We start from the raw sequence: 14,774 nt of genomic DNA on the forward strand, positions 1-14,774 counted from the left end.
GTGAGAGGTTGCTATTTGTAGCGTGGCTCATGTAGTAAACTCTCTTTGGAAGTCGTATATGGACAGTGGCAAAAGAGAGCTGGGTTTCATTCATACCTAGGATGATCATCTTGTCCCAGCTTGTCTGGCCCGAGCTTTTGCAGCTTTAAGTCTAACAGTCCTACATCCGGGACCTCACCGAGGCCCAGATGACCACATCACCTGCTCTTGCTTGGGGACTGGGGCGTCCTCATGAACTCCCGTGAAAGGGTTCCCTTCACTCCTTTGCAGGATGCACGCCCATATTTGCCAGCCAAGCCAGCAGGCAAAGCACCTGCTCACTGTGGGCCTCAGTTTCCCCTGCTTTTAGGCTCAGGCGGGAAGAGCAACTGGGCTTCTTTTTATTCCTTGGCGCACAGTAGGAGGACGACTGATAGCTGCGAGTTGGGGAGTTCAAATCCCACTGCTGGAGACCACCCTGGCTGGGGCAGATGATGGGGAGACTCCTGGGGCGGGGTGGGGTGGTGGCAACGCTTTCTTGGGCCCAGTTCTAGGGGGCCTTGGCGGGCCCCGAGTGGTTATGTGTGAGAGTGGCCCAGGGAGACCACCGTGGGCCGAGTGTGGAACACAGAGAGTGGTCCCACGGGGCGAGCCAAGTCCCTCTCGGTGCCTGCTGAAGTCCAAGCCTCTCCGGGAGGGGTGAGGGGTGGGATGAGTCACCCGGTGGTTGCTACCACAGTTTCATCAGAGTTCACAACAGTATCTGAAATGTGCATTGTCAAAGCCGGCTCTGCCGAGGGACCCGGACAGGCCCCTGCAGCAGGCAGGTGAGCAGGCAGTGCCTGCAACGGCGGCCTCAGCATCCTGCCAGCTGTGCGGCCCCCACCCACACTGGCCTTCTGGGGTCCTCAGCCCCTCAGTGAGAGCCACGCGTGGCACCCACGGGTGTCCGGGAGCCTGCAGAGTTCACGACATCCCTTCCCTTTATTTTCCTGTTTATCCAGAGCATGTGTAAACACAGGGGTTGCCTGGTTTCGGCGTCTCTCTGGCCAGTTCATTTTTGCTGGAGCTTCTGAGCCTCACTGGAAACCTTGGATTTTCTAAATGAATCTAAAAATAAACTCTTTGAAAAAAAAAATTCTCGAAGTTGGATAGTTGACACAGGCACTATTATTTATTTCTTTTTCTTCCTCCTCCTCGTCCTCCTCTTCCTCCTGCCCACCATCCCTGACACCCAAACATCTGGGCAGCCTGAGGCCTCAAGGGACTGGGCCTCCACAGCCTGCTGCTCCGAGGGGCGCCGCTCCGAAAGTGGGGAACTCGGGAGTCTCGGGCATGATTTATTAAAAGCTGCTGCAGGGAAGGCGGTGGCCGCGCTCTCCTGCCCACGGCGCGGCCCGAGCTGGTGCAGCCCCGAGCTGGTGCAGGGCGCGCCCCCACCCCTGCTCCTCGCGGGCGGGCTCCCGCGCCCGGACTTCTCTCCCGAACAATCAGGGACTTGTGCTGGCGGCCGAAGGAGCCACGGCGCTGGCTGGCCGCGGAGGAGGCGACGTCATGGATTCCTGAGTGTGAAGTTTGCAGGAAAGCCCTCAGTTTTGGAGATGGACGGGATCCAGCGGTTTCCATGGCGCTGGGTAAACAGGAGGAAACAGTGAGGGAATCCCGTTATTTTACTGCATTGAACGCCTATAAACACGGAGCGCGGGGAAGGAAGTCGCGTTGCCTCTGGAGTAGCCGAGCGCGGAGCCGCCGACTCGCCGCGCCGGAGGGAGCGAGGGGCGCAGCCGGGCGGCTCAGGCTCCTCCAGCGCCGCGCCGCGGGCGGGCGGCAGAGCTCGGCGCCCCTCGGCGGCCGCCGACCCCGACCCCGACCCCGACCCGGACCCGGACCCGACCCGCGCCGGCTCGCGCCCTCCAGATGCAGAGGGAGGCTGCGCTCCCGCCGGGGCCCCGCCACCCGCTCCGCATCATGGGGTCTGTGGACCAAGGTAACGCGCCGCCTCCCCGCGCCCCAGCCCTGCTCCTGCTCCCGGCCGGGCTGGCGGGGGACGGCGCCCCCTGCTCCGGGGAGGTCGGTCCCGGTCCCGGGGACCCCGCTTGCCGCTTGCCGCAGGTAGGGTGGCCAGGAGGGGCGCCCGCGCCCTGGCCCGGGGAGAGCAGAGCGGGGACACCCACTGCAGACGGCTTCGCGCGGGCCGGGAGGGGTCCCCAGGCGGGATTTCCCGCCGGTCTGTGGCCGCTCGTGGGAGGACTTTCCCCTCCGCTGGACACCGGCAGGGGCTCGCGCTTACTAACCGCTGGCCGCTTAACCTTTTCAGCGCTCGGCTTTGACAGCAAATGCCATTCGGCTGCATCACCATCATTAATATTAATATTAATATTATTATTATTATTATTGATCATTCTTATTAAGGTGATTTTTCCCTCCTTTCTTTCAAGAGAACGGGCTTGGCATTTTACAGTACAGGAAGGGAGACTCTGCTTTCCTACAGGGGAGCCGGTGCTCTGGGACATTGAGGCACACTTCACCCCTGTTTAGTGCGCCCCTTAGATAAAGTCTTCCCGCCCCCTCCAGTGCGGCGTCCCGCGGCGCGGGCTGTGATCTGATTCCACGGTGCTGGGCATCTTCCTGCTCTGGGCTTTAGCCTGGCAGTGTGGGTACCCCTGGATCTTACGGGAGGGGGCTCGCGTGCAGGAAGATGCTACGCAAAGGAGCCCGTGTGGCCGGGGTTGGGCAGGGGATTCGGAGGGGCAGGAGGACGCGGACCTCAGAGAGAATCGGCAGCGTCCGGTTTCCAGCAGCCAGCCCTGCCTGCAGGCGTGGGGGCCACTACCCAGGGGGAAGCCCTGCAAGAGTTAAGTGAAATAAAGTCGCGTGGGAGGAGTTAAGCTTCATGTCATAAAATCAGAGTTGAATGTAGGTTTTGTGCTCTGCGTGGCTGATTAAAGTTCTGGGTGGGGGCAATGGGGGAAGAAATGACAATTTCAGTAAATAAACCTGAGGGGCTTTTTGTTGAAAGCCAGATCGGCGCCAAATGCCTTGGGTTAGGGAAATGCTGTGCTTTGCCACAGTGGACCTCACTGGCATATTTTTGGCTGAGTTGTGCTTTAGCAAGCAGGACGCTGCCCGGACTTTGGGTGTTTTAACTGGTACCAGTTTATCCTGTCCTCTGCTAGTGGTCAAGCCACCGAGACACGGTGACATCATGGCACAAATATTGCATCATCTGTAAAGGATGCTCCCAGACGGGCGACACATATTAAGGACGGGAGAGGATTTTTACTGCCATATGAACCGAGACTGAGTGTTTGATGCTCTGATGGTGGGGGCAGGGGACAGACCAATGCCAAGTTTAGCTCCGTGGGGGGAGAAAGGAGCCAGAGGGAGCTTAGAAGAGAAATCGGGCTCTGTCTTCCTGTGTGATCTGAGCAATCCTCTGATTCTGTCAGGACTGTTGGTCTCTGCTGCAGGTTTATGAACCCACTCCTCCCAACGTTTCCAAAGATGTGCCTTTTGCGTGCATGTGTGTGGCTTCCCTTTCCCAGGCCACGTTCGCATGTGCAGGGATTGTGGGGATGTGCATGCCAGCGTGTGCACAAGGGCACAAGACTGTGCCCAGCAACCACACTTGGCATGCCAAGGCAACTGGGCACACAGTGCGATCCCAGGCATCCAAGGCAGCTGCTGGAAGGGGGCGGATACGGATGTGTCCACTTGCCCTGCATGGGCTCTTGAGAGGCAAAGGCTAATGCTCCTCTCAGCTAGAACCCTAGCAGCCTCAGAGACGGACACGGGACCTTGGGACCTTTGGATGCAGGTGGGGAAGTCACTGCGTAGTGGGCAGAAGGGTTTGCATGGTAAACACTATGGAATCTCCCATGCAGCTCTGGGCTGAGGCCCTGCAGAAAACTGGAGATCTGAAAGAGGCGTGTTCAGTATGACCTGCAGTGAGACGATGGAAAGTTATTTCAGGTATAAAGAAGCCCAGGATGAGTTCTGTTCATGTTCAGACCCAAGTTCCCTGATTTTCTGTTTAAATGAAAATTGCAGCTTGACCACATCACAACTGTGTAATCTTGGGCAAGTGATGTAACTTTTCTGTGCCTCAGTTTCCTCATCTGTAAAATGGGGCTGAGAAAAATGCTTCCCTCCTAGGGTTGCTGAGAGCATTAGTGAGCACGCAGAGCAATGTCTTGCCCACACACCTGAGGCTCCATCAGCGTCCACTGCCATCCCGCATACAAAAGCTGCAAAGTGACCAAAGCTGAGCAGAACCCTTTGCCTAGAGACAGTACTTTGTGTCTCTCAAGGTATTTTTTCACTTACTGGAACTCCATAATGACACAGATGGGGCTCAGATCGTGGCTGGGGAAGCCTCAAATTTCCTCGTTTGCAAAAAAGAAATAATAACAGTGTTGACTCCGTAGCATTGTTGTGTGCGTCATATGAAATCCAGCACAGCGAACGCTGAGCCTTGTGCTTAACGTGCGGTCCACACGCCCTCAATGTTAGTATTGTCTGACGGCTGAGGACGATGAGACCGGCTCTGCCCAAAGTCATGCAGCAAATTAGAAGCCCAGGGTCTGGCACCCGACAAGCCTTCAATTGCCCTCTGTGATGGGAACAGTCACACAGCCGGCCCTGACTCAGAGTCAGCCCTGAGGCTGAGTGCTTTACAGGTCTGAAGTCTTCTAAACCTTGTGGCAGCTGCGGACAGTCAGCTCTGGGATTGTTGTCTCCTTCAGGGAGAAAGCGGGGAGGCACAGAGAGGGCAGGGGCTGGCCCAGTGTCACCCAGGGAGGAAGCGGTGGAGCCTCAGTTTGAACCATCTTAGGTGCTCGGGGCTCCACGATGCGTTTGCTCCCATCGGAGGGAGGTGAGTCCTCAGCAGCCGGTTACAGGCTCCAAACCTGCAAAGGTTTGTTCTGCAGGGAGCCCTGCCCCAGGAAGCCCCTCCATCCTCTCCTCTCCTGGGACCCACTGGTGTGCCCGAGTCCCCCAGCTACCTTGGCAAAGGTGTTTCCTGAGTGTGGCTGGATCCCACCCCCAACTGCCACTCAGGGAAACGATGGGTCTTCTGTTCCTGTCAGTCTCTGGTGGCTCTTGGTGACATTTCTACCACCCCAGAGATCACCAGCTTGAGCTCTCAGCCGGAGGTTCACCTCCTGCCTCTGCCACTTGCTGACTGCCTGACTTTGTGGGAATCACTCTGCTGTCTTGTGCCTCAGTTTCCCTGAGTAATACTGAGAACATCTGCTGTGTGCCATTTACTGCCTAAGACTCTAGGGAAGCAGACAGATGAGATGTCTGTCCTTACGGGGAAGGTGAGCCATTTGAAATCCAAGAGGATTTCAAATAGTCCTACAATAGGAGGATGAGTTGAGGAGACTTGGGGTGTGTGTGTGTGTGTGTGTGTGTGTGTGTGTGTGTGTGGTCTGTGAGTGCCCTGGTTTCCTGTGGCTGCTGTAACACATTACCACAAACCAGGCAGCTTAAAACAACAGAAGCGTGTTGACACAGTCCTGGAGGTCGGGCAGACTCTGGAGTCCGGGTGTCGGCAGGGTCGTGCGCTTGCTAAGGACTCTAGCGAGATGCCCTCATCGGCTCCCCCGGCTTCCGGCTTCCGGCCTCTGAGACTGCTGGAAATCCTTGGCCTTCTGCAGCTACAGCCACATCCCTCTGACCGCGGCCTGTCATCCCATGGCGTCTCCCGTATGCTGTGTCCACTCTTCTTATGAGGCTGCTGTGCTGGGGACTTAGATCCTCTCGTTGCGGGAGACTACCTTGCTCACATCTGCAGAAACCTCATTTCCCAGAGTGAGCTCATTTGCTGGTACCTGGGGTTAGGACTTGAATACAGCACGTGCTTTTGGTAGGCAGAGACGTTTTCACACAGAACGATAAGGTTGCTAATTCACACAGAGGACACTCCTCTCCGAGGAAGTGTGTGTTTGTGTGTGTGTCTGTTTTACTGGGAGCTGAACTTAAGGTTTTTGTGCTGAGCTACATTGAGTTGCTATGCTGCCTTGGCTGGGCTCCAATTTATGATCCTCCTGCTTCAGCCTCCTAGAGTGTTGGGATTACGGGTGTGGGCCATCAGACCTGTCTCGAAGGTTTCTTTCTATGGAGAGTGGGGTGTCTGCTTGCCAGTGTCTCGGGGAAATCATTCCAGGCAGAAGGCACCATGCTCTCAGGTCCTGGAAGAGGGGTATGTGCTGGGTGCCCAGTGGACAGGCAGAAGCCCAGTGTGGCTGGGACAGAAAGGACAGACGGCTTTGTGATGTCAGGGCCCTGGGGAGCTGCTGGGGAGTTTCCAGCAGCAGGACTCCTGTGCCTTTTCAAAGAACCATACTGACCTCAGGGAACCAGTGGACGCTGGGAAGCAGGTGAGAGGTGACAGCAGTGGCTTGGACAGGGGACAAGGGGGCTGGAGCTGACGTGGGGCAGGGAAGTCATCAGAAGTGGTGCCTCTCAGTCTGTGCAGCTGGCTCCTTTGGGCTTGTCAAACTGTGTTCCCTCGGGCCCTGGGTTCTGCACAGACTCGAGGGTAGAAGACATGTATTCTGTGAATGAATGACCCCACCTCAGGCACTGGTCCCTCCCAGCCCGGCCTGGAGTTTCTATGTTACTTCTCTCCCATCCTCTGCTTTCACTAGGAGTCATTTAGTGTTTCATCTTGGTCCAAAAACGTCCGTTGGCAAATCCACCCTCAGCTTCTAAGTCAGGAAGGCTGTGACTCAGTCATGAGTATCAGATCCATGTGGGACAAAGCCGCTCCCATGGGGGCATGTGTGACTTTCTGATGACATCACCGCCTGCCCTGCGCCTTGGTTTCCTTGACTGTTAACAGTAGGGCACTAGTGATCCTGACACATGGGTCGGGTGTTCAGGGCCTAGTGAAGTTCTGGAGTAGCTCAACGGTCTGTGCTGTTAGCTGCCACTTTAAAGTATTATTTTGTCATTTTAAATTCAGGTTTTTACACTCCTTCAGCCAAATATCCATCAAGACTTCCTCCTGAAGGCTGCTGGCTTCAGCGGCACATGCACTGAGGGTTTCTCCTGAAGGGAATGAAGCAGTTTTTACCAAACCCCAGGGGCCTTCCTGTGGGCTCTGGATGACAGGATTCAGCCCAGACGGGTTTGCAAAGTGCTTCGCAGGGAATGTGGCGGTAATCCAAGATGGCGAAGAGGGACATCTTCCTCAAAGGCAGGTGGAGAAGTTAAGAGAGACACAACCAAGCAAAGAGAAGTTAAGAGAGACACAACCACGCGTATGCTCAGTCACTAAAAGGGTGAAATCTAGTTTGGTGGAGGGGAGGGCAGCGGCCCCGTTTCTGGAGTCAGCTCGGCGTCCTCGTCCCCCCTTGAGTTCCATGATGATTAGATCGGCATGTATATGAAGGCTGCAAAAGAAGCTGGTGGGAGAGAGTGTGGAGGAGAGCAGTCCTGGGGCTCCGCCGTGGAGGAAGAAGGTGGGGTGACCGAGAGGTGACGCAGGCTGAGGCCGCCGCTGGTGGTTGAGAGATGGCTGTGGGGGAGGCCGGGGCTAACCAGTCCTCTGTCATTAACTAAGCAGCTTTCCTGCTGCTGGGCAGAAGCTGGGCGAGGGGTGTGCACGTGGCCCCCTGCCCAGGTCAGTCAAGGAGCGGCGATTCTGGGAAAGGACATTTGCCAACTGCGCTGTCCTTCATGTGCTTCTGTGAGCCCAGGCATTGCACCAAAATGCCAGGAACGGATGAGAAGCACCCCAGGACCGAGCAGGTGTGCAGGGTGCGGGGCGGGGGAGGACTCAGGCCTGGAGGCCAGCGTCCCCGCTGCTGCAGGCCACCGAGTCCTGAGGGGTCACTCAGCGCCAGCTCTGTCGTCCACACAGGCTGGTGTGGGCGGATTTTCCCTTTTTCTTTCTTTCGAAAGGAGAAATTGGGACTTGGGATTTTCATATGGACTCTTTGAAGTTAAAATTATTAGTTCAGATTTATAAAAACAAAGCCCAGGCAGGCCAGACCTGACGCAGCTGCGGGATGGAGTTGGCCAGGCCCCTGGAGGCCTGCGAGTGCCACCGCTGCCCCTGGCGGCCGCTGCCCAGCTCCGCGCCTCCCCAGGAGCCCTGCACTGCCCTCTCTGCCAGGGCCGCCTTTGTTACATCCTTCCTGGACAGCAGTTTTCTCACAGTAGGGCAGAGGAGCTCTGTCCAGGCTCTGTCCGGGCGTTCGCAGGGTGGGCAGAGCTGATGAGCTGGAGTCCAGTCGAGGCTGCAAACTGTCCTGTGGAGGAGCTCGTGGGAGTGCGGAGCGGGGCTTTCGGGGACGCTGTGTAGCGGGAGACCAGGGATTGACGGAATTTCCACGTCCTACTCTAAAAGTAAAACCAATGCCGAAATCCACACACACAAAAAAAAACTGTGATAACTGCAGATAAAGACGGGATTGGTATAGCTCCTGTTCTCTTTGGCCTTAGATTCCAGAGTGACCCACTCAGCACAGACTGCTTTTCTTCTTTTTGCTAGGTGGTACAGGAGCCTGAACCCAGAGCCTTTGCAGGGAGCCATATCCCTTTTTTTTTAAGCTCTGTTTTTCTATTAAGACAGGATCTTACTAAATTTCTAAGTATTCCAGGCTAAGCTTGAACTTGTGATCCTCCCGCCTCAGCCTCCTACAGTGTTGGGATGTGCTTCCACAGCCATCTACAGCGTTGTTTCTGATCTTTATTACAATTTCAAGAGTTTGTTCATTAAGAATCCTTTTCATGATTATTTTGGTTTTTTAAAATATTGCTCAAAAATACTTTTTTTTTTTTGGTACCGGGGATCAAACTCACAACCTTGTGCTTGCTAGGTAGGCAATGTGCCACTGAGCTAAATCCCCGGTCCTCAGATATAGGTTTTATTTGATCTCTGAGTTTTTTTTGTCACCTCTTGAACTTTGCCTCACCCTAGTGCCAGCCCACAGGGGTCAAGCTGATCTGTCCACGAAGTACACTATTAACATCTACAGTGATAATGAGCCCCAGGGTTTGCTTAAACTGGGGAGAGATGGCTGCTGGACCTCGGTAAAGAGCATTCTGACTTTTTGGATTAGACTTAAAGCTTTTGTTGTCTGTATTCTACAGTCAGTGATTGATTATATTGGGGAGATATCAAAATATGGGGCTCCCGATATAAATTTATTACTTATTCATTAAACACTGCACTTAGGGTGACTGCTTCATTGCTAGGGGGTCAGAGGAAAAGAAAACACGCAGCCCTTTCTTTCAAAAGCACTAATTTAAAGACAGCGGCAGCAGGAAAAGAGCCCCACTCATCCCATTTTCAGGGTCTTCTGAGAGCGGGGTGCCGGTGGCTGCCTGGCTGCTTTGGAGGCTGGCTTGGATTTCCTCCTTACCCTTTTTTTTTTTTTTTTTTTTTTTTTTGTCTTTTTCGTTTTTATTGGTACCGGGGATCGAACTCACGACCGCCTGCTTGCAAGGCAGGTGCTTATGCCGCTGAGCTAAACCCCCAGCCCCTCCTCCTTACCCTTAACGCATCCTTGAATGTCGGAGCTGGCATGGGGATCAGGTGTTATTGAATCCTCTTCCCTTTACATGTTGAGAAACTGAGGCACAAGAAAGCCAGGTGTCTTGCACTCTGGGCGCAGAGGGAGTTAGAGAAAGCACCCGGATGGAACCCCCAACCCCACATTCCCGTTCTGGGCTGGGCTGTGTCCTGACTACCACCAGGTCACTCCAGGCCTGGCCAGGCATCGATGTCTTCATGCTGCTGGGGACCCTGGCCTTCAGGGAGGTCACTCTGGAGGGGTGAGGGAGCCACACTTCAGCCATTCTTGTCCTGCTCTGTGTCCCCGGGAGCAGGACATTTTCCCATAGACAACAGTTCTTTTAATTTTCTTTAAAAATAGGTGCAGGGGGCGTTTCCCCGAAGCCATCGGGTCAGATGAAATGCTGCTGAGGTAAAAATGTTTGAAGGTAGCGTAGTCGTGTTAGAAGCAGAGCCATGAGTGTGTTTAACACACCGATTTGCACAACACCCATGTCTGGTCATTAAATGGGCAAAGCACCCATCTTCCCGATGGATTCCTCCTGGCTGATCTCTTGCGGGGAGCCGGTTCGAGCCCCGTCCTTCCCTCTGTCCTCAGCTGCTCTCGGTGAGTTCCTGCCTTCTCAGGACTGATTGAGGATCTGGGGATGCAGCTGGTGTGGCCAGAAAGAGACACAGCCTGTTAAATCTTAATTTCTGATAAATGGTGACAAATTTTTTAGCTTAAAATCTCCCATACAGTTTGAACATATTCACACTAAAACATTCATTTTATAAAATTTTAATTTAGCTGGCTGTGTCTTATCTTGTTATGTGCTGATTCTGGCTAGAGTACTGAGATAGAAAGATAGATAGATAGATAAGTAGATAAACAGACAAGACAAGCCTACAAGTGTAGGGGTATGCTCGTAGGCTTCCATTGAAGTCCAAGCAAGTGGCCTAAGTAGATGGACCCTTGTCCATAGAAATAAAAGATACTGTTGGACGAGGGTCACGTAGGACGGAAAGCAGGGAGAGAGGACAGAGGCTGCGGGGAGGTCATCTCTGTGGGAGAAATGCAGGGAACAAGGAGGCAAGGGCCAGGCAGTAACAGAAGTGACCAAAGGTCCTGCCTGTGGTGAGGCCATGCGGAGTGTCCCCAAGAGCAGGCCGGTGATCAAGGTGTTAGAATGCGAGGACAGGACGCCAGGACACGTTACCAGGACACGTTACCAGGACACGTTACCCGAGAGCGCTGGGGTGGGGACGGCAGCCCTGGCCTCCAAGTGCAGCAGGAAGCCAGCGGTGGGTGCTTCTGGGCACTCTGTGTTCAGGTGGACACAGAAACAGCAAGTGCAGGAGCGGAGGTCTGGGTGAGAGACAGTGGGCGCCGCTTGGCTCACTGGGGTGCGAGGGGGGACAGCTAAGTGCTGAGAGATGGTCGGGGTTGGGTTGTGCTTTTCGAGCTTGCCTGGGGGGGGGGAGAAGGTGAAGGAATGCAGATTGCCCCTTGCATTTTGGCAGAGAATTGGATTAATGAGTGAGTGGAAGAGTGGTGGAAGGTGGCTCAGAGGACAGAAGGATTTGGCTTTGGACACATCACTTGGAGATGCCTCTCAGGTGCCCAGATGAGATGTTGGCTTGGCAGCTTGAGATGTGAGCTCAGATTTCCTAGGAGAATTTCAGATCGTAGCTAAAATGAGCTTCTTACCAGAAGGTGGAGAGCTGCACCCAGGCTACTACCTAAGCACTTGCTATCCAAGTCTTCTTTCAGACCCTCAATACTTCATATTTATCCCTGCCCCAGGACCTTTGCATATACTGTACTTTTCCAATCTGTCTGTTAGTTCTTCCCCTCACTATTTCCTGGGTATCTTCTGTTCAACCTTCTCGGTCCAGCTTCAAACTCCCCTGCCTAATGAAGCTGTTCCTAAACTCTCTGCCTACATCTGGTTCCCTACATCTGGTCACACCTCCTCCTTCTCTTTCATCTCAGTTTGTAATTATGCACTGGGACATGTGCCAGTTGAATGGAGCTGAATTCCGGGGTCAGGGTCAAACAGTACCAATATTTGCTAGAAGTTTTGAACACTCATTGGCTTCATTAGTTTCACAATGTACTTTGTTGGAGAAACTGGGGACAAATGTGAAGGCCAGGGTCATTGCACAGGGGTCAGCTGTAGGTCAGAGAGAAGGTGGACAGAGGTGTCTCTGTCAAGGTCTCCACCTCACCCCCACCTCTGCTGGCCTTTGGATGCATAAAAGCCATGCATTCTGCTCCCGGACCTTGCTCCTGAAGGCACAGTATTTATTTTGGAATTGAAAATGTGCCTTCCCTCAGCCTAAAGCCCCACCCTGCAGCCTGGCCTCTGGAGAAGCAGGCGCTCTCCGCAGCTCCAGGGGTTCTGCTCTGGGCCAGGGCCTGGGCTGCATGCCTTCCCTTCAAAGCACTCAGATTGTGTTAGTGCAAGCTGCAAACCGAAAGAGCTCTGCAAGGGCCCCACTGCTCCAGGAGCAGCTGAGGTGGTGAGAGCTTTTCTTAAAATGTCTCAAAATGAGGCCTCCCAAGGCTTTGCAGAGGTGAGAATTTAGGTTCAGGGCCTAGCAGCTGGGGGGCCAGGGTGGCTCAGAGCGGAGGATCCTAGAGAGAAATCGAGGGCAATCATTCAGACAAGCAGGGTCACATCCTCTGTGCGTCCAGCCAACTATTCGTTCATCTAATCACCCATCTGTCAACTTCTATTTACCCACGTCCACTGTGCAGGAAGCCATCACCAGGCAGTCACAGTCTCCGCGTTCGTGGAACTCAGGCTCGAGGAGGTAAAACTCTCTGGTCTGCCTCGCCTGGGTCTTATAGCTTCTTCTTTGTTGGGAGTGGTGCAGGGGTGGACTGTAGCTTGCTAGGGGTTGAGGGTGTAGCATAGTGGCAGAGTGTGTGCTTTGTAGTACCAAGGCCCTGAGTCCTGGCACCATACACAGACAGACAGACAGACAGACAGACAGACAGACAGACACGGTTTCCCAAAGGAACACACCAAGGTGCTGTTGCCAGAAGAGAGGAATGGTTCTGCATGGGGATAACCAAGAGACAGTTAGCAGAAAGGGATTTAGGGGAGGGGGCTGCGGCAGGGTGGGGGTGGTGTCACCCACCATTCTTCTCCTTTTCCACAGCGGCGGGGGAGGCTGGTTCCCTTTTCTACCTCTGACCAAATTTCAGTGTCTGGACTTTTGGTCCTTGCCCTAAAGACCCAAGAGATTCCATTTCCGTCTAGCTGTCGGGATCTTAGCTGGCGCCTTTTCCCCTCCTCTGCCACCTAAATTTATCAGTCATCTCCTAAGATGCTCTGCACACACACAGTGCAGGGGTGCATCTGGTCCGGAGAAAAAAGGATTTCTCAATGCTCAGAGAAGTAGAGAGTGCTTTACAAGACTCTAAAATGTGTTTGGGGCCAGGTCCAGGGCCCTGCCATGGGCTCGGAGTCTAAGCCAGGGGTTGCTGCCTCTAGCCCGATACTGGAAGCATCTGGCAAGCTTTTGCAAAATATTGTGTCAACATTAACATTTAACACTAACATTCTGGTTAAGTTGGTGTCTGGTAGTTGAACGTGGTGACATCTCTCCAGATTCTACTGCATTGCAAATGCAATGGGAAACTCTATCACACCTACGCTTTCTGGCTTCCAGGTTAGAAGCGTGACCCAGGGAGAGGCCGGGCCGTGTTGGCTACCTTCCCAATATCTGCAGCCGTGCCAGGTACCTGGCAGGTGAACAATGAACACTTGTGGACTGAATGAGGCCGGGTAGCTTTGCACACATCCCCTCAGCGGCACGGAGCGTGTCTTTAAAGGGTTTACAGCCTCCTCCTTCCTGGCATATGGGGCAAGAGTCTAGGCACTGATGCCAAACCGCCCGAGGTTCTCTCGGGGATACCAGGCTCTCTCCCATAGAATATCCTGCTCCTCAGCCTGGCCACACTTCCCATTCATCTGAGGCCTTTACGAAACTCTGTGGACATTCTGGCTCAGTGGGTTTAGATTGTAGCCCAAGCCCTGGCTACAATTTAAATATGTCCCGTATAAGCTGGGCATGGTAGTGTATACCAGTACTCTTAGGACTCTGGGAGGCTGAGACAGGAGGATCACCAATCTATGTTCAGCCTGGTCAACTTAGTGAGACCCTGTCTCAAAAGCAAAATAAAACAAAACAAAGGCTGAGAATGAAGGCCTTGGGTTCAGTCCTCAGTACGACCAGCATTACACACACACACACACACACACACACACGCACACACACAGCCCAGGTAATTCTAATGTGCTGGGCCCGCTGCTCTGTCCTGTGTTTCTAAAGAACTGTATTTTCCAACTTCAGAAATCTGAAGTGGAGAGACGCCCCCAAAAGTGTCTCATCAGTGGATGGCGCAGGGTTTGCTTCTGTAACGTTCACCTTGGTAGCTGGATTAAATACACATTTCCGAGCCTGTAATGCAGAGGTTTGGAATCCTAAGTTCCACAGAGGGGCCCAGGAATCAGCGTTTTAACAAAGCGTCCAGGGCAACCCGTCGACCCGCAGCATCCGTACCGCCCCCCTCCCCAGCCCTGTCCTCCAGGAGCGGCCTCCCTGTTCTTCCTCTAGTCTGCAGTCAGAACACTTCTGCCAGGTCTTCATCCTTGGGGCTCCCTAGCAGTAACCCCCCAGAGCAGCTTTCCCTGACCTCCAAGGGATGAAAGGCTCCCCAGCCGGACTTTATACCAGAATCCCGGTGAGTTCCCTCCTGGAGCCCTGAGAAGGGGGTGTTGGTGATCTTTGTTTTGTTCCCCTGCTCCCCGCCGCTCCCCGCCCTACCCCGGACAACAGGGGCTGGTTCTTGCTGGCTTCCAGCACCTGGCGCAGTGGGTGGCCGCGGACTGCAGCTTTCAGCGCATCTGCATCTGCGATTCAGTCTCGGCCCGGAGAAACAGCTCAGGGCTTGCAGTCAGGGCCACGCAGAGCCTGCCGCAGCCGTGTAGACAAGCACCTGGAGACCGAGTCTGCAGAGGAAGGGGTTACCCCCTGCAAAAAAACCAAAAATGAAAACAAACAAACAAACAAAACAAACGAAGAGGAAGAGATCTGCGTGTGCTCCCTTAGGGCAAAACTGCAAGTGGCGGCGGCTCCCTGGTCTAAACCTCGGGCGGGGGCAGGGCGGCCCGTGACCCCGAGGAAGGTGGGAGGCGGCTGCGCCCGGCGCTGCACGGCGCGGCCTCCGCCCTCCCCCTCCCCTCCCTTCCTCCCCTCCCCTCCCCTC

The 14,774-nt window shown here is 54.3% G+C and overlaps 1 protein-coding gene and 1 long non-coding RNA gene across 3 annotated transcripts in view; one reads left to right on the forward strand and one right to left on the reverse strand.

Moving 5' to 3' along the window:
* Positions 1–1,256: 1,256 nt before the first annotated feature.
* The window catches only part of Nfatc2 (nuclear factor of activated T cells 2), a 123,812-nt gene continuing 110,294 nt past the window's right edge, over positions 1,257–14,774 (forward strand). Inside the window, exon 1 of one of the 2 annotated variants that reach the window (XM_063248152.1) lies at positions 1,257–1,966. In XM_063248152.1, coding sequence (XP_063104222.1) covers positions 1,897–1,966 — 70 coding nt within the window. In that variant the 5' untranslated portion in view covers positions 1,257–1,896. The remainder of the gene's footprint in view (positions 1,967–14,774) is intronic. The other variant, XM_063248155.1, reaches the window with a different exon arrangement.
* LOC134475964 (uncharacterized) lies at positions 9,838–14,631 on the reverse strand. Its single transcript, XR_010047314.1, has 2 exons — positions 12,238–14,631; positions 9,838–10,164 (listed from the first exon to the last, which is right to left on the reverse strand). It is a non-coding gene; the product is annotated as an uncharacterized LOC134475964 (long non-coding RNA).

Source organism: Cavia porcellus, unplaced genomic scaffold (assembly GCF_034190915.1).
Source record: "Cavia porcellus strain 051 isolate PalLab524CR breed Dunkin Hartley unplaced genomic scaffold, mCavPor4.1 scaffold_5, whole genome shotgun sequence".
In the NCBI taxonomy this organism is placed as follows: Eukaryota; Metazoa; Chordata; class Mammalia; order Rodentia; family Caviidae; genus Cavia; species Cavia porcellus.